This window comes from Sceloporus undulatus, chromosome 4 (assembly GCF_019175285.1).
Source record: "Sceloporus undulatus isolate JIND9_A2432 ecotype Alabama chromosome 4, SceUnd_v1.1, whole genome shotgun sequence".
Lineage (NCBI taxonomy): Eukaryota > Metazoa > Chordata > Lepidosauria > Squamata > Phrynosomatidae > Sceloporus > Sceloporus undulatus.
In genome coordinates this window covers 134,505,152-134,529,614 of record NC_056525.1, presented here as the reverse complement: position 1 = coordinate 134,529,614, position 24,463 = coordinate 134,505,152, and the positions used below count along the sequence as shown (strand labels likewise).

General features: G+C 40.5%; 1 protein-coding gene across 1 annotated transcript in view; it reads right to left on the bottom strand.

The window, feature by feature from the left end:
* Nucleotides 1-24,463, bottom strand: part of DIAPH1 (diaphanous related formin 1) — a 123,730-nt gene that overhangs the window by 78,102 nt on the left and 21,165 nt on the right. Inside the window, 1 exon segment of the mRNA XM_042461824.1 lies at nt 988-1,014. Within this exon segment, the coding sequence (XP_042317758.1) occupies nt 988-1,014 (27 nt within the window).

Genomic DNA, 24,463 nt, shown 5'->3' with positions numbered 1-24,463 from the left:
CAGAGTCTAGAAGTCACTGAAGCATCTGTGTCTATGTCCAGATCTGTATTCGCTAATAAAGGATACAGCTTACAGAAAGCACATTTAATATTTGCTGTCACACAAGCACCTACCAGAATGAGCAGCACTCCCAAGATTCAAACCTGAATCTTAAAGGAAGCTGCCTATGCCAGGTAGTATTGATCTAATAACCAAAAGGGCTTCAGTAGATCCAAAAACCAAAAGGGTTTCCACCTTATTTGCATTAAGTTTCAGTTTATTCACCTACAGGCCGTCTTTCTCTGCTCTGTAGACATTAGTTCAGGATTTCCATCTCCTCTGTAAAATCTGGTTTGGGTGCACACATTCATGAGAGCACACGCATGTACATCAGAAGGATACTTTAAATATTTTTGCATGATCCCATACAGGTGGGGTTAGATGTATGTTAAAAAAAAGGAGACACGATGAATGCTTGTGATTTCCTGTAATCCAGTATCTAGGGGTAAGAGCAGCAACTTGCAGGTATGAACCAAAACACACAAATATGGTGCTATCCAGCCCCACTTCTACAAGGCATCCAAGAAGGATAGCACAGGCAATGATATCAAATACCTCAGTGAGAGATAAATGAAATTTGTATTCTCCTCTCTGCCTCCTGGTGCAGGTTATCTAGTGGGAGCCAAGACAATTTCTCTCCTATGATCAGGTTAGAACCCAGCCTGAAAGAGAATCCAACTTTTGCAAGAAAGCCATAGCCAAACACCCACAGAGAGCTCCTTGCAACAAAAGCCAACATGAATAAGAAACACAAGGACGGTGACATCCCAGTTTTAAAAAGGAAGTGCTTGGTGCAAGGCAATATGTACATGGCATGCCAACAGAAACTGCCATCAAAGAGCTAGCAACAAAAATGGAGCGCATCCTCATACAGAACTCATGGAAAGAAGAAATGTTGCAAACAACACAGATGATGCTAAAGAAATAATTGAAAGTGATCATTCTTACCTCATCTGCCATCACCCTCTTCAGATTCTGTGATTTGAGGAAAGAAGGCGAGAAAACAGAATTAGTGCCACAAGAAAAATCCAAGTAGAAAAGAAAGGGGATGGGCAATCTATATAAAACAAAGAGTATTAATTATCTGATTTTTGCATATTACAATCTTAACCAAACAGAACACATTTTAACATTTCAAAATGTTTATCCCACATTCTTAAGATCGTATTCAGCAACAGGTGCCAAGAAGACCAAAGGAGTATTTGCTTTGAACCCTGAAAATGCTCTAAACCAGTGCACTATCTAAAAGGAAACATCACAGAACAAATACAAGGGGAAGCCTCTTGGAATATTGTAGTATCAATTTTAATATGAAAATGCTTATTGCCCCCCTGTGCCACAAAAAGCACGTTTCAGAGTTAGAATTGTAGGTTAAGCTGGCTGTGGACAGATGGACCAAGGTATTTAGAATCGCCACCTCCCAACACACCACTACAGGAAAATATGAAGACAACAACAAGTAGCTTTTTGTGGAACAATCAAAACTTGAGGGGATGGGAAATGGATGGGGAAGAAAGTGGCAAAGCACTTGGATAATGGTCTTCAAACTTTTGGGGCTTGGGTGACAACCCTAGTGCCCCCTCATGCTAGCTTGTTGATATAGGCCTACTGTTCTACTGCAAATTTAAAATAGCGAATCTTGGTTGCTGCTCCCTTTGCACCCAATCACTCTGGGAGTAGCAAAAAAGCAGCTAGCTGAGCAGTGACCAAGAAGCCTCTCACCCATTCCAGCCTTGTGGCAAAGGCCAGTGCAGGCAAGTAGCTTCTCGATCGGTGTTCCTTACAAGAACTTCTTGCCACTACTAATGAAAGATGCAGCTAAGAGAGTGAGCTTGTGCAGACAGGAGAAGAGCAGGAGAGACATCACCGAACAAAGTGAGGCTTCATGGTGGTTTTAAGGGGCCTTGAAAAGAAGTTTCATGCAACCCACATCCCCACCCATGGTCCAAAAGGCTATTGGTTCGCATGTCTTTTTTGTGCACCAATGTTTTAACTAAGGGCCCCCTTTCCCCCTCACTGCCCCCTCTGGATCCTTCCACCGCCCCCTGGGAGGATTATACTGCCTGCTTTGGGAATCACTGCACTAGGATTTCTCAAATGAACAGCATGTGTCAGTTATGCGAAAAGTCTTTAATTTTGTTTGGCCCAGATTTATGCTTTAATTAGGTGGTATAAAAAACAGCAATAAAACAGCAATAAAAACATAAAACTAACAATCATTCAAAACATCACTGCATGCATCACTGACATAATTGACTGCATTATACTTGTGTTTTATCAGCCACCTCAGAGAAAGAGAAAATATATAACCACAAAATCAGCCTCAAATTGCATCTAATTGGCAGACTTTAAAAATATGAATGAACATAGTGGGTATGCAAGGTGCTAGCTTAACCCTTTCTTTTCCTGGAGAATTATGGGAGGAAATCCCTCCCCACTGAAGATATAGTTTGCATTGGGAGTAAACATTCCTTTTGTGTGTACTGGAGGATGTTCTTCACATGCAAATTACATGTTCAGAGGAGATACTTTATTAATCACTGCAACAGAAAGGGTTATATTCATTCTCTGTGCTTACTAGGATCCTGAAAACTGTCAGCCTCCACCAGCTGGAACTTTCTAGATTTTTAAAAATAGAGCGTAAATCTAATATTGTACTAGCACATCATAATGTCACCTCTGCCCTGCAATTCTCTATGCATCCAAAAGCCTATTCTCAAGAATCCCCAGAAGTACACCCCCCCTGCTTTTTTGGGACACACAGAAAGGCCTGCCTCTTCTTGCTTTCACTGATAGAAGCCAGTCCATCAGTGGAATAACCCCTTTGAATCCTGAAGTAGATCCTCACATCTATATTTGCCAAAAATCTGTTTTTAAGTAAAAGTTAGATTAAGCCAACATAAAGCAGTGTAATGCACAATTACACCATAAGTGCCCTTCATCAGTTTTCACTCTGTGCTGCAGTCTGGAATAATGAATGGGCTTTCATAAAATTAAGATTCATGCTAGTTTCCTATATCAGATAAAAATGTTTAAATAATGTGAGCAGTATCAAGCTGAAATGAGATACTTTGGAGCGCCATCAATTTAAATGGGAAGAAGCAGGCATATGATTTAAATTTCATTTTATTATGATCATTAAGTGTGGTGTAAGAAACAACACACTGTAATGCCCTTCGCTGACCAATGAAATCTAAGTTATGGCTAGGCCTTTACATGAGCAAATACAAAAGAGGAGAGAAGAAATGTTCAGTCTGAATGAAGCTGTGACAAGTTGAAAGAGGTCAGGAATGCAAAACACAGCCAAATTTGGAAGCAGGCGGAAGACAGTTGGGCAAGACCTCAATTAGGGTCTAGTAAAAATAATGGAGGGACGACATAGAGTGGCCAACTGGATAGCAGCAGTGGTGGTGGGTGACACTGATGTTGAGATAACATCAGTGACACCATACTAACACATGCACATAGGGAGGCAAAGATGAACCTCCTTGTGAGATCCTCTCACCAAGAAAACCCTATGATGAGACAATCCCAAGCAAAACAAAAGGCAGGACTAGGAAACAAACTGTGACATAGAGGGGGCAAAATCACAATAAACAGATGAGCCAAGGGCACAGAAAAACTCAAAAGATAGGAATACAAGCAGGAGAAACATTCAATAATGCAAACACTGTCCGAAACAGCATCACATATATTACATGATCATGGAATGTGAGAAGAATAAGCCAAGGAAAAGGGAAATAGAATGCATAACATACAATACTAGGGTGAGTGAGCTAAAATGAGCCACTTTGACTCAGACAACTACATAATGTTCTATTCAGGAAATGAAAAAACACGAAGAATTGAGGTGACCTTCATACTAAGGAGATATGTGGCAAAAGGAGTCAAAGGATACAATGCAAAGTCAGACTGAATCATGTTGATAAGGCTCCATGCAGGCTGAGGATGAGGAAATCGAGAGATCTCATGAAGGAGTCAAGGAAGTAATTGATTAGCACAGGACTTTGAGCTAATCATAGGAAACTAGAATGCTAAAGTAGGAAGCAAAGAAAAATCAAAAACAGTAGGAAAATTCAGAAAAGGTAAAAGAAATGAAGCAGGTGGGCGTCTGATAGAATTTTGTGAGGCCAACAATCTGTTCACTACAAACACCTTTTTCATACAACCAGAGAGGAAGACTGTACACTATACACATGGACATCACCGGTTGGCCAATACAAAAACAAAATAGATTATATAACTGGAAGCAAAAGACAGATAAGCTCCATTCTGGCAGCCAAAACTAGACCAAATGCTGACTGTAGTACAGGTCATGAACTACTTATATCAAAAATTAAAGCTGAAGAAGAAATCAAAACCAGACATTATACCAAAATATGATTTGAATAATAACTCAATAGAATTTACTGACAATTAAGAAACAAATTTGAACTATTAAGCATAACTGACAGAGTTCCAGAAGAACAATGGTCTATGGAACCTATTATGGCCAGAGACATAATAAAGCAAAAATGTTTTATCACAAGGGATATAATATGACCAGGGAACTATGGCCATGGACATAACAAAGCAAAAACGCAGATAGGCAGTGGCCAAAAAGAAAGAGAAGCAACGATGGATGTCACTGGATATGGACTTGTCCTTTTTTTGTTATAGTTACACTTAATCATTGTTAGTTCCCTATGTAGTGGTAAGGATCCTTAGGGAAGAATTTCTACATTAAAAGTAATTTCTAAAATTCAGTAGGTTTAATAGCACTAAGCAAGATGTCACAAAATTATAACAACTTTTGATATTGCCAGAACTCATCAGACTGGAAGCTTAGAAAAACAGGGCATACAGGTAAGACAAAAGTTGTTATGTTGTGGCCAAAAGTCAGCATTAAATCAGAGTCTTAAGACAGAGTGTAGGAGGAAACGGCACACTTAATTGGATTAGGTGCTCTGTCAGGTGTTCTGTAGGTTTCAAGTTGTATCCAGAATTTCTAGGACAAGCACACACGAAGTGTCTGATCTTGTCTTTTTGAGTACAGTAAGCCCTTAGTATCTTCTGGGGTTTGGTTCCAAGAACTTCTGTAGATACCAAAATCTTTGGATACTTAAGTCCCATTATATACAGTGGTGTCGTGAAAGGGTGTCCCTTATGTAAACTGACAAAATTAAGGTTTGCTTTTTGGAATTTATATATATAGTAGTTTTAAAAATATTTTCAAGCTGTGGATGAATACACAATTGCAGCACTCCTGAGAGATGGCGATTCAACTTCTGTTTAAAGGTCTCCAAAGAAGGAAAGTCCACTACCCCCCCCCCAGTCTTCGGCACTGTTGGAGATAGTTTTATAATAAAGAAGTTCTTCCTAACGTTTAAGTGGAATCTCTTTTCCTGTAGCTTGAATCCATTGGCTTGTTTTCTAGTCTCTGGAGCAGCCAAAAAGTTCACTCCATCACAAAACATCCCTTCAGATATTACAGTATTTAAAGGTGGCTAACATGTTACCCCTCAGTTTTCTCTTTTTCAAGCTAAGCATCCCCAGCTCCTTACGTTGTTCCTCATAAGACTTGATTTCTAAGCCTCTATATCATCCTTGTTAACCTTCTCTAGGATATTCCCAACCTGTCAATATCCTGACATTCTAGCTTGTCAATGTCCGTCTTCAACTGTAGTACACACAGAATGGCACAGAGCAATGCAGATGAAGTCTGAAAAGCAGAATACTACTTCCCTTGATCTGGACACTACACTGCTATTGATGCAGCGGTGAATTGCACTGATGTTTCTGGCTATCACATCACACTGTTGGCTCATGTTTAGCCTGTGGTCTACAAAGGTTCCCAGATGTTTTTCACGTGTACTGCCTTTTCAATTCAGATGCCACAAATGTACATTTATACATTTAATTTTTCCTGCTTAGATTTAGTACCTTATATTTCTCCCTATTGGAATTCCTTTTGTTAGCTTTAGCCTAGCTCTCCTGTTTCTCAAGGTCATTTTGAATCCTGATATTGTCCTTTTGGGTATTCGCTACTCATCACCCAACCCAACCCCACCTCACCCTGCTACTACTGCAGTTGCATTTGAGAGCTTGCTGTCTGCGGATGCTCAGATCCACAGATGGCAAGCCCATAGATGGCAAGGCCCCACTGTATTTGATTTTTTAAAAAAAAAAAAAGCTTTTTTTGGTTTGGTATGTATATTTTCCTTCACATATTCATGTACATTCATAGTTTAACATTTTATAAGGAAATAGCTCTCCTCCTGCTGCTGCTCCCCCCTTGGAAAGAAACTCCAAGCACCCTTCTTGCCTTTCTCTTCCCCTTAAGACAGAAAAATGTGGGAAGTGGTGGAAGGAACAAGGCCTCCAAGTGTAATGTCCTCCCTCACAGCCCACCTGGGGGTCCTGCCCCACAGTTTGAAAACCACTGGTTCACAAGCTTGTCTATAAGAATATCATGGGGAATCTTGTCAAAAGCCTTACTGAAATCAAGATATACTATACCCATAGCATTTCCCTGATCTACCAAACTTGTGCAGCCAATATGGTGGAGTGATCTGAACACTAGACTAGGATTCCAGGAAACCAGGGTTCAAATTCTTGCTCAGCCATAGAAACCTAAGGAGTGATTTTGGGCCATGTCACACCATCTCAGTCTCGGAGGAAGGCAATGGCAAACCTCCTCTGAACAAATCTTACCCGTGAGACAGGTTCACCTTAGGGTTGCTATAAGCACAGAAAACTCTGTGACAGGTTCACCGTAGGGTTGCTGTAAGCCAGAATTGACTTAAAGGCACACAACAACAAACCAAGCTTGTAATTCTATCACAATGAGATTAGTTTGGCAAGGTTTTTGTTTTGTTTTGTTTTGTTTTTGTTTTGAGAAACCCATAGTGGCTCTTAGTAACTATTGCATTCTTTTCTAAGTGTGCACAGACATATCTGTTTTAAAACCTTTCCTGGAATCAGCATCAAGCTGACTGCTTGCTAGTTGCTCAAGTCCTCTTTACACTTCTGGGCAACTAATTTGATAATTAAAGGGAACAAAATAGTTTAAGTCAATACAAACCAGACTATACTATAGCTTGTTTAAAAGCTAGGAGGGGGGAAAAGGCAACGTAATGATGTAATTATTGATCTATGGCCAACACTGTCCCCCGTATGAGTGGCCTCTATAGCTATCCATACAAAAGGTACTATACTACACCCTCAGACTTCTTGACACACACAGCTCTGCTCTTTACTGTTTCAAAGTTCACTGAAATGTGAAACATTATATTTCCAAACCTGTCTGTCACTTAGGAATCTGTTGAGAAGCTTAAGTGTGCAGCTATGAAGAACAAAGTATAAATAATTTCCACTTCAAATAGCAAACTTTATAAAATTTGCATTTCTCACACCTGTTACACTTGAGCCAGACCACTTTTTACAAAGCCCTAGTGTGCCTTGCAACACAGTATGAGTGAATAGTTGATCAAATATTTATGTAACCCTAACTTAGTTAGGGTTGAATACACAAGATGCTACATCTAATGTTGAGTTTAGTAATGTTACTTTTTGGATTATAATCCCCAGAATCCTCCAATCAGCATGGTCCCTCTGGTTGGGGGAACCTGGAAGTTGTAGTCCAAAAGTAACTATCCAAGCTTTAGTCTACCGTCCCATGCAAATTGCTGTAAACAACTAAGCAAGTATGAGTATGATTGGTGCATACGTCGGATTCCCAGTGCATCCCATGTACACAGCCTTGAGTCCCAACATGGAGCAAAGATGGTATCTAAAACACTATTTAAATTATGAATGTGGGACTAGAGTACACAGCTGGGGAGTTCTGCACTGTGAGCATTATTGTTCAAAACTCCAAGTGAATACAGTACAAATCAAATGCTGATCAAAAATATACTTTCTTTTGTTAGGGATAAAAAATCAAATTAAAATATGTATATGCAAATCCTCTAATCTCCCTACCAAAATATTTGGGCAGGGCGTTGGCATCAGTTTGAGGAACTGTGATGAAATACTGTTTTTTCCGTTTCTACAGCAACCTGGTCAAAGTTTCCTCCCACAACGAGCCAAACAGAAGCTGCTGACCAGACCTGGAACATATAAAGTATGAACAGTTGTGGGTGTGCCCACACTCTCACAAGCAAGCATAAAACGTAGACAGGAAAGTAATGAGGAAATCCTAAAGTAAGAAGAGCGAGAAGACAATACAACAGTACGTTACTCAACTATCGAGATTAACCAAGGCATGCAAAACTTGCTGCATACCATGTCTTTGAACTCTTTCAGCAACTTTTATGACTCAATAAAACTGAGCTCAGCATATCATAGCAAGAAAGCTGTCACAAGGCCTGATACCATTTTCAGTTAGCCCAGTAGTGGGATGAAGAAAAGAGGAGACATTTCAATTGCTGATTCCAATACACACAAAAGTTGTTCTTTCTTGCTTAACTCAAATTTATATTCTTGGTATTTCTAAAATAATTTGTCTACAACTATTGCACTTATTAACTAATCAGTACAGTAAACTGTTCTCACATATCATTGTTGACCAGCTTTATGCTGCATACACAAAATCATACACTCATGCTGAGTGTTCACCACCACCACTCCAGTTCTATCATTAGCAAAATTTTATTATAACCTCGAATTCACTATAAACATTCATAAAGGTAAAAAAAAGGTACTGTAGTTCCTTGTCTAGTCATAACCAACTGTAGGGGGCGGTGCTCATCTCCGTTTCTAAGCCAAAGAGCCAGCGTTGTCTGAGGACTGCTCTGGTGGTCATATGGCCAGCATGACTTCACCGAACGCTGTTACCTTCCCACTGAGAAGTGGTACCTATCTATCTACTTGCATTTGCATGCTTTCAAATTGCTAGATTGGTAGAAGCTGGGACTAGTGACAGGAACACACCCCATCGTGCAGCACCCGGAGCTCAAAGTGCCAACCTGCCGATCTTGCAATCAAAAAAGTTAGCATTTTAACCTCTGTCTAGAGCAACTGCATAATTCACTAAACATTCATAGGAAAAGGTAAATTATAAATTAATACAGCAATAAGTTTGTTAAAGGGCATTGGGGAGTAACTAATATATGTTACATAACCTGTACTATGAACAAGAGCATTCATGCAATGAAGATACACTACAATATCTTCTTGTTGGTCCCACTTCTATGTATCATGGAAGCAAATGGACATTTCCTGAGATTCTGAATTAACTTTCAACCAATATGCTGATATCCCTTCTGGATCAGGATCTGCCTAACATAACCACACTTTTTTGACTTCCTGATTTGTCCCAAAGATGGAAACCATTTAACATTGTTTTATGTACAAAATTAAGGCAACATATTCAACACAGATTTTCAGATTGTAGCTATTCTTCATCTAAAGTTGGCATTCAGCACTATTATTTCTCATCCACATATCTCTCCGCTATAAGGTTCCTCCATGAAGACTGGGGCAACCCAGGCAAATACCAGTTCCAGAGCAAGAGAAAGAAAGATTTGGACTAGGACTGAAATTAAAAGTTCATTCACATCCTCCACATTCCTGTATGCTCTTTGAGCTGGTCACTTTTTTTAGAGCACTGGATTAAAAGGAGTGAGCACTAAATTTAAGGGAGGAGACATTTTCCTCACAAACATGTTTGCCTGGTTGGAACCAGCCAGCTTCTCTTGCCAAAGGTTTTCATATCTGAGTACAGCACACACTTACAACTTGTTGTGGTTTGAAACACAGGAAACAAGCCGCACACCCACAGACCTACAACTAACGGAACAGGCTGCAGTGGTGACATAAGCATCCAAAACTTTTTGAAACTGTGGCATGTTAGCAGTGGCGCCGGACATGGTTTAACAGAACATTTTAAAAAATAATTTATTGGAACTATTAGTCTCTATGCCTGCATAACATGAGACCGGTCACAGATAAAATAAAGCCCTTGACGCTCTTCTCTAGGAACCATAAAAAGCCTGAAGTCCAAAAATGGGAGCAGAGGGACAAGCTCTAGATCGGAGGAGACAGACAGAATTGGGGAATAACCTGAAGGACAGGAAGTCAAGGGTGTGAGGAAATTACACTTTAGCTAATCCCTAGAGGGGAACAAACCATCAGTAACTCAGTTATTTTATCACTATTACTGCCATGAACCATGGAGTGCTTTGATGAATTTCAAACATGCTGAACTGCCACAGGCAACAATAGCTGATAAGTTAAGCATCTGCCTATCAAAATAATTTCTTCCAAACACATACAAGATCAGGCTTTATCAATGACTTATCACAAAGCCAGCCCTCAAAAGTTCTGAACTACCTTCAGAAACTAACTGATTACCAACTGTGCCGAACTACATAAAAGCAGCAAGACCCATTTCTCTGCATAATTCTTAATCCTAACCTGGGCTGAGTCCTCCTGATATTTTTGCCTGTTACAGACAGCCAAAATAAAGCTGCTTTGAGTCACAGTGGAGGTATGGTGTTTCAATGATGCATGCATCCTAAGAGTCCAGAAGCCACACCAAAGCCTCACTCCAGTTCTTAGGGCTGGAGCGTGGCTTTGGTGTGGCTTCTGGACTCTTAGGACGCATGCATCATTGAAACACCATACCTCCACTGTGACTCGAAGCAGCTTTATTTTGGCTGTCTGTAACAGGCCCAAGTCAGAATAGAACATAAAGCAACAGAAATACTAGCTGCTCTCTTATCCAAGGTCTTGCTTTTTTCTCTGAAATAAAGGAAAGCAAGAGAAACAGTACTAACAGTTTGATGCCACTTTAACTGCCATGGCACCATCCTACAGAATTCTGGGATTTATCTATGGTATGACAATAAAAAAATAGATAAAGGATTTAGCAACTATTTGATAAGAAAATCTTTGTTGAGATTTTGGGCAAAACATAAAAGAAAATGGTGTACTGAAGTGGCCTTCTCGATCTTAACACACTCAAAAATTTACAGCAGATGGAAAGCATACAGAGAAAACTAGTATTTTTACAAGGATCTAATCAAATGGTAAATGTGTCATTTAAATCAAGAGAAGAGATGGAAGAATGCCAATGGTTTCTCTATTAACAATTATGAGAAAAATTCTTAAGGGACAATAAGCTGCATGGTTTTGAATTAGAAGATACAGAATTAGAAAAAATAGTTATGAACAAAGATACATATAATATCAAAAAATTCTGTAAGATCTTTCATGGATGGAATACAGAACAAGAGGCAATTAAAGAAGGAATGATCTTATGGACACAAAAGATTGGACATGAGATAGAATTAGAACACTGGGAGAAATCTTGGAGAAACTTAAATTTAACATCTTTCGCGATGATGTTAAAAGAGAAACTATTACAAGATGTTATTTAGATAGCATCTCACCCCACTAAGACTAGCCAAAATGTATGAAAAACAAAAATGCACATTGTTGGAAATGAAATGAAACATTGCAACACTTTTTTCACATGTCGTGGACATATCCACATGCAAAAAAATACGGGCAGCAATCCCAATATAATATTAGAAATTCTGAAGCTTAATTTTACATCACATACCGAGAATGTACTACTTAAATGTGACATAGGTAAGAAGGAAAAAATATATATATAAAAAACAACCATCCTATTGTATTATGATAACAGCTTGCGCGCATAGTACATGCAAGAAACTGGGAATATCAAAATACTCTACTGCTGAAGATTGGGTATTTAAGTTATATACATATGTTTGAGTTTGGATAAACTAATAATGATGTTTAAAGACAACAAACTTTTAATTCAGAACATAAATGGACAGAAATTAATTTTATTTTGGAAACCCATGAGGGGAGATTTTAGCAATACAATATCTAGAAAACTGAAACATTTCTGGAAAAAACAAAAAAGACAGACTAAAAGAAAAAGTATTATGATTATTATATCAAATATAAAACAGAATAAAAATAGGAAGAAATTGTAAATATTTTAAGAAAGAAAAAAATGTCAATAAACAAACCACTTAGATGGGAAGAGGAAGTCAACTATATATTTATTTGTTTTGATTTTTTTGGTTTTATTTTTTAGATATAATAGTTAGGTTGTCATGTTTTGTCTAGATGTGGGTATGTACTCGGCCAGTAAATTTTGTTTAAAATCTATTATACGTTTACAATTGTTAAAACTGTTATAAGTTTTAAATAAAGGATTAAGCATTAAAAAAGAATTCTGGGATTTGTAGTTTTTTGATGCACCAGAACTCTGTGGTAGAGAGAAAGCTAAAGACTTTATAAAACTACACATTTCCCAGGATTCCAAAGGATGTTCCAGAGAAGCCAGCTGGGAAATTACCAGTATACACAGACTGAAAAATGGTCCCCAAAGGGAGGACCCAAAACTAGGCAGGTGAGGTGAAACTAACTCCAGGCCCGTTACAGACAGGTACACTGTGGCGATATTAGGGCTCGATAGGCTGGGTGTCCCAGACATGCCCAGCCCTAGTGATGTCACAGATGCACGCGCCTGCCATCACAGCCAGGCGCCACAGCTGTGGCAGCTGTGGCACTGTGTACAGATGCCTGTCAGCAGAAGCAGCACATAGGGCTGCATGCAGCACTCATGGATGGGTGCAAAAAAGAGCGTCTAGGAAGCTCTTGAGTGCACACCTATTTGAGTGCGCATCTGTGCAAGCCACTGCATACTCACATAACTGAATATACTGGAAGAGAAGTGTCAGGGCTACACACTGTTTCATGGTGGCCAGGCCTGTAAGTATGAACTGAACTAACAGGAAGCTGAGTGAGCATGCACTGCCTTCCTTCTGGTCAGAGGGCAATAAACGGAACCATTTACTACAGCTGTTCTGGAAGATCACTGCCTGGGAAACATACAATGCTCCAGAGATGTGAAGTTCCCATATGAGGCTTCCCCCCACCTAATGGTTATGGAAATACTATATTTAAGCATGCATGATCAGACAGCATGTATCCCATTTGAAACAGGATGGGAGAGAAGTCTGAGACAGATTGCTATCAGTCACTCACTGTAGTCATCTGTACTATGACGGTGGAGAGAAGGGTTAAATTCCCCGCTCAAGCCAAAGAACCCACTGGTGACCATGGGATAGTCACATGCTCTCAACCTGAGATTTGTCAAGGGCAAATCTCCTCTGAACAAATTTTGCCAAGAAAACCCCATGACACCACACATTAGGGTTACCAGAAGTCAGAAATGACTCAAAGGCACAGAACAGCAACACATTCTGGACTATTAACTGAGATGCTATGGTCAAGATGACGGGAAATAGCTGTATTTATTTATTTATTTCCCACTCCACCCAGCAAAATACAATATATAACTAAAGACATGGTACCATTATAACAGTTAAGCTAAAATACATGATCACAACATATTAAAATCATCCCACATAAAAATTAAAATATACCAATTTAAAAATTCATAGAGTTTTAAAATTCAACTGGGACAGGCCGGCCAGAAGAGATAGTTTTTTAATACTGTTTTTAAATCAGACAACACATTTAGTTTTTTAGTAATTTCTTCCGGCAGGTCATTCCACAGTCTAAAGGCGACTGATGAAAAGTCCACCGGCTACAATTGCCAGCTAGTCTTGGACAGTTACAGTATATGTCTCCCAGAGGACCTGGTGTACAGGATGAATTATACAAGAAGAGGCAACCTGTAGGTAACCGGGACTCAACCATGTAGGACTTTAATACAAGTAATAACCAATTCAACTTTTCCCAGAAACTAACTAGTAACCAGTGAAGTAATTTAATATTGGTGTGATATGCCTAACTCCTAGATGTACCAGCAATCAACTGAACTGCTGTTATTTGAATTATATGAGTTTTCAAACTTAGTACAAAGTTACCCAAAATAGACTGCACTGCAGAAGTCCAGCCTTGATGTTTACTATGAGTGCACTACCATTGTATACAATTGTTGTAGTATACATCCTTATAAATTGTTACTGGAAACATGTCAGAAATGGTTCCTTTAAAAGTCATGCTACTTATCATATTTTTGAAATAACTGGGGCAGGGCAAAGCATTTAGACATTTCCTTACTCGTTTTTGGAACAGTATGGGATGCAGTGGCTTAGTGGTTAAGACGCCGATTCTGACAACCGGCAGATCAGACGGTTCAAGGCCCGAGTGCTGCATGATGGGTGTGAGCTCCTGTCACTAGTCCCAACTTCTGACGCCGTAGCAGTTCAAAAGCATGCAATGCAAGTAGGTAAATAGTTAGCACTTCGGTGGGAAGGTAACAGTGTTTGGCGAAGTCATGCTGGCCACAGACACCAAGAGTAGTCCTCAGACAACATGGCTTTTCCGCTTAGTAACAAAGATGAGCATAGCCCCCTGCAGTCAGTATGACTAGCATTCATGTTAAGGGCTACCTTACCTTTTCAGAACAGTAAAACAGCAGTACAGTGGCCAGGAAACCTAGCCTGTAATTTGAAGTGGCAAGGCACAAGCTGAGTGATAAACACATATTGCATCAATTTCCAGATCTTTTCGACCATTCCCTACTACACAGCTTGAAACTGGTGATAAAGTAACATTGGAAGTACAAGTAAATAAAGTATTTTCCCCACCAACACATAATTAAGTTATGGAATCAAACATTAGTTTAGTAATTATAGTACTCTTCTACATATTTCTCCTGGTGAGGGAGGTTATTTTCTGCCTCAGGTGCCCAAATAATTTGCTGGGTTAGGATATTTATACATCTTGAGGTGGAGGTCACCTTTTCTGTTACGAAAGCGACAGAATGTTTGAGATGATACTGGGAATACTGAATGGCAGAAAGAGTTAGAAACAAAATGCACATAATAAACTATTTTCCTTAGCAAAAATGAATCATGAACACTGGTTTCCTAAAGGCTACACAAAGATCCCTAATGAACGTATGCACCACAGTCAATGATCCAGGTTTCTAATGACATCAGATTTGGGGTGGGGGGAAAGAAAACCTTAAGCCTAACAGATGTAGTAGACCCTGAACAGTGAGGTAAACGCATACCTCTGTGGGCCTATACACACAGGCAGGATACCATAGGCCCAGCCCTTGCTATCCCACCCAGGGTTCTGGCCCATTCCCTCCCCCCAGGCTAGGGCAGCAATGGGCAGGTGTTCCTATGCACACAAGCTGCCTTGCTATGGAACCACTACAACATGACCCTTATCTACCCTGGTGCCAGCACGTTCCTTCTGAAGGGCCCCAATCATGCGCTATAACAGGGCACCCCCATCCAAATCACAGGCCCAACTGGGGCCTTCAGAGGGAAGTAGAGCAGCAGCAGGTAAGGGCAAGCACACCCATGCATCTGCTGGCTACCATGGCAGATTTTCTAGGAAACTCTGCCACAAACAGCTGGTCTTTAGACCACACTAAGGACCCCTTGGGCCAGGATCAGGCTGGAACTACCAAATAGGCATTTGGTGTGGCCAATCCCAGCCTGGGGCTGTTGGACTGCATCATCCATACAGGACGACGCCAGAACAAGGGGAACATGGGTGTACAGGAGTGTATCACTGTCCTGATACTATATGACTGTTTGGTTTAGTTCTAACCTCAGATAAAAATTTACACTATTCCAGAAAACGCCTTCTGATGTTGGATTCCACTCTGAATTCAAGGGTCCAATTCAAAATTTACCTCCATTTCAGCAAAAGCATAGTTTTCCTATCTATCCAAATTCATAACAGTTTGTTTCACTCCAATTCAAAATTGTAAGCCACTCTATGAACATTGTTTGTAATGCTGGGTTGAAGGCAAGCATAAAGCACACTACTATCTCAGTTTTCTATTTATATAAAGAAGTTTCAAAAAAAAGTTTCCAATTCTACATTTTGATTTTATTGCCATGGACTTTCAAAAAGAGATTTACACAGGCGGAAACAACCTAACCTATTCTTTCTCAATATTAGCATGTTTCTGAGTTTGTTTCTATATAAATGCAACTTTTTAATGTTTACCAAAAAAATAAATAGTAATACTGCATCACGGAGGTGATGGGGCCCGAAACACAGGCAAGATAGAGAGGCTTCCAGATGCTTTGGGTGGGGCGTGAACATGGCAATGCCAACCGAGTGACCAGAAATCGGCCTGATGCCACCTAAGGTGGCTTGAGGCTGCCAGTAAAAGGAGCACACACATACACAAAAAAAACCCCTCGGTGGCAGCCATTTGGGACCGCAGCATAGTTTCCAGCTCAGGACCTGCACCCATCAGGGGGGCAATCTGGGTGGGAGCAACCTCCGGCTGCTCCAAGCTGCCCATCTGCTTTGTCCCTACTTACGCCCTGCCACATGTTGCTTTTACAACAGCTGTCTAGTTATTTCTCCAACTCGTCTGGTCCACTCCTACCATATTCTACAAGCCAACTAAACCCTACAGCTCTAGTCTGGAGCACCAGCCTCATCCCATCTATTTCCTCTGCCTCCAACAACCATGAACTGACCTCCGAGATCTAACTGAGCCAAAACAGCTGAAAGACACTAAAGGCAATTATTGCATGTGCCAAAAGAAGGCTCAACTCACCCACCCCTCACACTGCTTCTTTTGCCAACAATCCCTAGGCAGCTCTTTTCCCCAGATCGACACAGTTAGTCATGTCTGAAGACACAGCTGCGCATGTTGAGAAAGGATATGTTTCCAAACAGTGCAGTTCATCGTATCATGAACAGACCGTCATTTGATCAAATGTGTAAAGGAAGAAGCTTCATTTGCAAGGGCCTCACAAAACATTTTGCTCCTACACATGGCTGCCTTACTATCAGAAGTGGCATGTAAGTGGGGACAGATGAACACTCTCTCCCCACCTTCTCTCCAAAAGCACTCCATCACTCCACACTTTTAGTCCCAGGGAACTCCAATACAATAAAGCAAGATGCACGTAACTGAACAAAGCTGCATGGGGAAGCAAAGTGGGATAGTAGCCATATGTTGTAGCCATATGGCAGCTAAAAAGGTCCAATGCAATTCAGCTGCATCAACAGCAATACATGTCCTGACTGAAGGAAAAAAATGGTTGTGTTGTGTGCCTTCAAATCATTCTGACATATATGACTCTAAGGTGATGAACTTAGCATGGGGCTTTCTTGACAAGTTTCTTTAGAGGAGATTTGCCATTGCCATCCGCTAAGGCTGAGAGAATGTACCTGGAGGGAAGAAATAGTACCACACTATTCTGCTTTATTGAGAACTCGCATAGAAGCCATGTTCAGATAAGAGTACCATGATTCAAGGAGGATATTGACAAGCTAGAAAGTGTCAAGAGGAGGGAGAGACAAGATGATCAAAATTCTGGAAACTAAATCCTGTAAGAAAGGGCTTAGGGAGCTGACTATATTTAGCATGAAGATCATGCAATTCTTCTTTCTCTGAGGCTTGGACCATGGCAGATGGACTGGAGGGGGCTCTGCTTCTTAAAATGTTTAGAGATTCCTAATAACAGAAAAATTTTTAACTTTAAGAACCATTCAACAGTGGAATACTTGCCTCAGAAGGTAGGGGACTTTGGAGGTCTTTCTAAACAATATTGGACAGGTATCTCACAGGAGTACTGTAGTTGTGTACCCTTCATGGAAGAGCTGGATTAGATGGCTTTTGGTCCCTTCCAACTCTGATTCTATGAGACAGACATGTAAACAAATGACAAGTCTCCAGTATGCCTACTGATACCCCAAGAAACACCAGAATGAATGGTGAGAAAGGGTATCTATAACTCTGAGCCATCAGAGTGAACTGTAAAATCTGGTGAAGAGTAAGTACTGAAAGGTTGTTTGCAGACTTTTGCAGAAGGATGTTCAGCCACAAGATCTGTTGCACCAATCATGTGTTGTTTTGTTCATCTGAGGTACAATCTGCAGACAGATTCCTTGCAGTATAGCAATATTCTAGACCTGCCTAGACTCAAATGCTTTGAGGCAGTGCAAACTGGGTTGGGGCTGGTCACTCAGAGGCAGACTCCAGCCTCAAAGGAAACCCTCCTTGAATATCATCAGGTGTAAAACAGGCTTTTCCTTCCTTTTGAAAGTCTGGCTCCAGCATAATTAAAGTATATTTAAGGAAAGTGTGATCATATCACAAGCCCTAATAAAGGCCCCAGTAATTGTGACAAGGTTTAATTTTAGCAGTATCTCTTGACAGCACCTCAGTATGACAGGAATCTAATATAGTACAGTATGTAAATACTAGTTGTGAATTAGGCCTCATATTTACATTAGATGTTTGCTGATGCTGAAAATATTTTCATTCTCAGTGTGCTGTAAAATATTATTATGACAACACACAGCAATCTAGTTACAGCTGTTAAGACACTCACAGACACAAAAACTGGTATGGTGACACTATGGGGAGTCACCTGCCTGATTATAGTACCACATGTTTTTATTGAAGTGATAATAAAGGACTAACCAATTATTAATAGAAAAGCTTCAGCAGCTGAAATGAATGAAGTACAAACTGTGGTAATACAACTTCTACTACAGAGGTATAAAGCCCCTCAACATATTTTGTCGCAGTTCTGATTGATGATTACTCTGGCCATGTACAGGAGCAAAAGTCCACCTTGCATCCACCAACTGAAGAGCCTTTCCCCATTCAGACTGATACTGCACCATGCTTCATATCTGAAACAAGGCCCCATACAAACAGCCAAAATAAAGCTGCTTTGGGACACCTTGGAAGTTTGCTGTTTAAATGTTGCATGTGTCCTAAGAGTCCTGAAGATGTGCCAAAGCCACAATCCAATCCTAAGGATTGGAGCACAGCATTGGTGCAGCTTCCAGACTCTTAGGACGCATGCAACATTTAAACAGCAACTTCCAAAATGACCCAAAGCAGCTTTATTTCGGAAGTCTGTATGGGGCCAGCAGGGACGAAGCCAGGATTTTGAGAAGGGGGGTCCAGACTAAGTGCCACCATTATAATGGGCTTGGGTTGCGGTGGCGCAGCAGCACATCCCATTCATTTTATCTAACGGAAGGGGGGTCGGACCCCAAGAACCCCCCCCCCTGGCTACGTCCCTGCCAAGGACACCCTCATTTCTGTTTCCAAGATCTTAGCTGGCTTCCCCATTGACTGCAATGGGAAAAAAATTAAACACATGAAATACTTCCAAATTTCAGAGACCATAGGGGTTTCTGGAGTTTTTTTGCTGGGTGATGTTGTCTGCAAGTTTGATAGATAATGTGCACAAGCCAACATGCCATTTAGAAGCACTCCTAGTTCTTTCAACACTTCGAGAGGACAGATGCAGGACTTGTGATGAACAAAAATAACACTAGAGGCTGTTTGGTTAGCTTTCGTTAAACTGGCACCAAAGTGTAAGCCAGCTAAGACAGCAATCTATGTGGGTACATCCAGCATTCTAAGCAAGCACTAATTCCCAATGCCAAACCCCTACCCCAGGTCCTGGCGTAAGTGGAGGGAACACAGAACATGCATTCAGGTAACTTCAACTGTAATAGCCACTGTTGTATGATTAGAGAAAGAATACTATAAGAGAGAGGAGACTACAAGAGAGAGGAGAGGTAGAAAGAAGGTACACTGTGACCAGCTCAGTTCTTAAATCCTTGCAGAACCCTCACTTCAACCTCATAATTGAGACGCTGCACTGAATGAGAAGCCAATGTTCAGAGGTCATCCTGGCCTAACAGAGGGAGGTAAAGGTAGCACTGACAATATGCAAATCTGAGATTCAATGTGACATCACTGAGCTCTGCCAATACACCTGGCACAAGGCATAAGAAATAAACGGCTTGAAACATCTTTGCCAGGCACAGTCACCTGATCAGGAAAGAAGCATTGTGCTGGAGCAACCAAGTGTTCCAGGACGCATTGCTGAGATACCACACTGAAAGAAGAATGGATTTCAATGGAAAATCAAAACAGAGAAGACAAGAAGGAAGCAACAGTAATGTGATGGCAACAGTCACTTGAATGTTCTGGGTGGGGTACCCAATGAAGGTAGACTGACTCCAAAAACAGCTCCTGCCTTACAACTGAAGTACCAAGTAGGTGCAGCAAGTTACATTGTTCTGAAATCTAGGTCAGGACTTGTGAAGAAGCACTAGCAAAATGGAATGTTTGGCGTATCCAACCAGGGACAGGCCCCCAGAAAGGTGTGGGGCCTGCCTGATCAGCGATAAATGGAGGCAGGAGCTGTTAAGAGGCCAGAGTGAGTGTGTCAAGCCTGATGAAGCAGGAGGCTGTTTTAAAACAGCCAGGAGGTGCAGTTATGAACAAGGGTTCAGCCTGGATGGGATTCAGACTCCCAGATCAGGGGAAATCATTTTAAAGGACAGGAGAAGCCAGTGTTATTAAAGGAATGTGTTTCTGTGTGAACCAAATCAAAGAGGGAACTTAAACATAGGCCTGTTACAGACTGCCAAAATAAAGCTGCGTCGGGTCTCTTTGGAGGTATGCTATTTAATGATGCATGGGTCCTAAGAGTCTGGAGGTCGTGCCGAAGATCACACTCCATTCCTAAGCACTGGATTGCAGCTTTGGTGCAGCTTCCAGATTCTTAGGATGCATGCACATTTTAAAACAGCATACCTCCAAGAGACCCAAAGCAGCTTTACTTTGGCAGTCTGTAACAGGCCATAGTAATTTGTAACAACTGAAAGTACGTACTACTGTAACAACAAGCTTAGAACTCAGAAAATACTATGCTATGTTCTGCGTGTAAATAAAAGTTATTTTCTTTATGTTCACCAGGAGTGGGCCTGAAGTGATTAAGATAACACAAACATGCTATCAAAAATAATAAGAACAATTAATAAAAGACACTTACGTTTATACTCATGTATAAGTCTAGAAATTTTAGTCAAAAAATTGACCCCAAAACCTAGGTCAACTATCTATGGGTCAATGTAAACACTACACTTTAACTCTTATTAAAAGGGGACCATCCCCAATGAAACAAGAGTGCAATCTGTCCTGGAAGAAACTGACCTCTATCTACTCTCTTCCATCAGCCTTTAGTGTTGAAACAAAACAGTTATGGCCTGCCATAGATTTTTGTAGGTTCTTTGGCTTGTTTTCCTTTGCTTATTCTTTAGATCCTTTGTTGCAAGTCTCTTAAGTTTTGCCTTCCACGCGACATTTCCACAGGATCTATGAACAGCAGTATTTTGACACCCATAAGCTGCCCTGACTATACATAGGCACTTATATCGATAATAATGGTAATTAGTGAAAGGACCAAGGTCAGAAGAAAGGAAGAAAGCCTCAAACAATTAGACCAGCCAGAAAAGAATCCCTTGGAACCCCGTGATTGTAACCTGAGTTTGGACCAGTGTATTAGGATCCAAGAGTATAAGATACAGCAGTGTTGAAATGTCATAGGACTCTACCTGACAGCCATAGTCCTAACTGGCTGCCTAGGAGTCTGGATGGGTGGGTCGAATTCGTTCTTGCCCTAATGTTTGGGCAGTAGAAATTGGCAATTTCCCCCACCAGCAGCTTTTCCAGAGATGCAAACGCATCTTCCACATTGGGTTGCCATCATCTACACATTATCCTGGACAACAGTTTTAATCAGCCGTTACGTTTCCTGCCCACCAGCTTCATAAATATCTCTGCACCTCTAGCAAAAGTGTTTTGGCTAAAACAGGAGCCTCAACCCTAAGAAGCTGTCCTCACTTGCCCCAGAACCTTGATTTAAAAAGACACTGTCAACCTTCAGGATCTTTTTGGCTTTTAAGAGTAGCTGAGAATTGGACAATATAGCTAGACTTCAAGAATCTGGTAGGTTAACTCTACCAAGCCACCAATCCTTTACAAGAGTGCTATGAAATGCCCACATTGTGTTTACCGAAAGAGCTTGTGTCTTTCAGGCCAGCAAATTGTGGGAGATATTCTACATTGGTACCTCGGGATACGAAATACCCGGTTACGAAATTTCCCGGGATACGAAAAAATCCCATAGGAAATAATTTGTTCCGGGTTACGAATGTTTTTCGGGTTTACGAAAAAATTTTTGGTGCTTTTCGGCGCTATTTCACACGGAATCGCGGGCTTTTTCCCCATTAGCGTCTATGGCATTTCGGCTTACAAAGGCTTTTCGGGTTACAAAGCGGCAGCGGAACGAATAATTTCGTAACCGAGGAAGCACTGTACAACCTTCTGCCATGGGTCTATGCATTCGGCAAAATTTGTCATAGTAAGTACTGATTATACAGCACTTCCCTTGGCTAAATGGCTTAGGCAGTGCCAGGAAGTGTTGTTTACAATGTGAGGAAGGGCAAGTGTTAATAACATAGTGGTCACTGTCAGTTGGGCCTAAATACTCTAAAGATACAAATCCCATTTGATCTTGGAAGCTAAGTGGGTTGCATCCCCGGTTAGTACTGGGATGGGAGACTGTAATGAATACCAATGCTTTAGGCTGTTTTTGGAAAAAGAAATGACACAAAACAACTTCTGACTATTCCTTGCCTAGGAAAACCCTATGGAATCATGGGTGACCATAAGTGTGATATGTGCATGCGCGCTTGCACTCACAAAGTCAATACTTTCAGCATTTATTTTTTCTCGCTACAGTACACTTCCAACTGTATGAACTTACCCTGAATTATGGACAACACTTTACAACTTTGATCATACAGGCTATCCACAAACATCATGCTTTAATTAGTCTTTCAAGGCACACCAGATTTTTTTGCTGAAGGAAACTTTGGAAAATTAAACATATGAAATGAAGTGGATGTTTGAGAAAGGAGATTTGGGTTCCCAATCACTGTTGAGGTAGCGCTTGGAGGGAATCATCTGCCCCCTCTGTTTCAATGTATAAACAGGACTATTGTGGCATGAAATGGAAATAGCCTCTCATAAGCTATCCTGAATGAAAATGCGAAGTAGACGATTAGGTACAATTAATAATTAAATAATGCCAAAGCAATGCTATGCTTAGCTTTCCTCCCCTTCATATTCAAAATCAATGTCAGTGGGGGTTTTTTCCATGTTCTCTCGTCTGTTATTAATAGACACAAGTATCAGAGAACAGAAACTCAAAAGACCAATTCTACACTCTTAAAATAATGTAATATTAAATATGCAAGACAGCGCAGATTTATCTAATCGATACTAAAGCTTCACAAGATAAAGCGTATCTTGAGGGGTTGTCAATACACAGCTATTTTGACCATTCTGAAATGTGTCCAAACATTATCTCTCGCCTTCAGTTATGGTATCTTGAATCTACCCAACCTAAGAGGTACTCTGTTGTTAACCACCATCAATCAGACTTCGACTTAGGGCACGATGAGGCACGCAACACCAGCCCTGTTCAGGTCTTGCATGACTCAGGTCCATGGCTCCTTGGTTGTGTTATCCATCCATAAAGTGATGTTCCCCCTCTCCTACTGTCTTCTACTTGCCAACCATTATTGTCTTTTTAATGTCTTCTCATGAATGTCCAAAGTATAACAGTCCTCAGTTTAATCATCTTGGCTCTTGGAAAAGTTCAGGCGTTGATTTACTCTAGGCCTATTTATTTATTTTCTAGCTGTAAATGATATCCACATAACTCTTTCCCATCACCAGTTCACCACTTTCAAATCATTGATTTTTGGCCTACTTCCCTGTCCAGCTCATAACCATACAGAATAACTGGAAGCACAATGGCATGGAAAATTCTAACTTCAATATTCATTATATACTCTTGATAGTTCAGTCTAGTTTCTCATAGCTGCCTTCCAATACTAATCTTCTTCGGATTTCTTGGCTGCAGTTTAACATTCTGAGTTAATGATGGAGCCAAGTATGGAACAACTGCCTAAAGTTAAAGTAGTCATTATTTCCTTTTGCTTAATGTCCAGCTAGAAACTGATTTTGCACTTATTCCTTGATTTTCTGCAGTAATTCATTCAGTCTTGCTATTTGTGCTAGTAGCGTGGTGCCATCCATTTATTTAAACTGTTGGTGTTCCTTCCTCCAATTTTCACACCTCCTTCTTCTGATCAATCCTGCTTAGCGCCGCCACAGATGCTGGCTAAACATCAGGAATAAACTCTTCTAAACATGTTCACATAGCCCAAAAACCCACAAAAATTATGAATGCTGGCCATGAAAGCTTCAACTCACAATAGGGCTTACTTTTTTTATGAAGTGCATGACAATACTACTCCTATTAAGTAACAAGAACCTCTAGAGGTCCTTACTTAAACAATTCATGCACACTGGTCCATTATACAAAGAAATTAATAATAATTCTTTTCCTCTCAATCTGTGAATTCAGATGTGAGCCTGAACATCTGCACATTACAACACATATTAGCCAACTTTTATAAGTTGCTTCCCTGTGAAGACAAGGGAAAGTACCACCGAAAGTTAATACAGTCTCGGTCAGGAGAACTATAAAAAGCTTAAAATTGACTCAAGAATCAGGCAAAGAGGTATCATCTCACAAAAAAGAGGGGG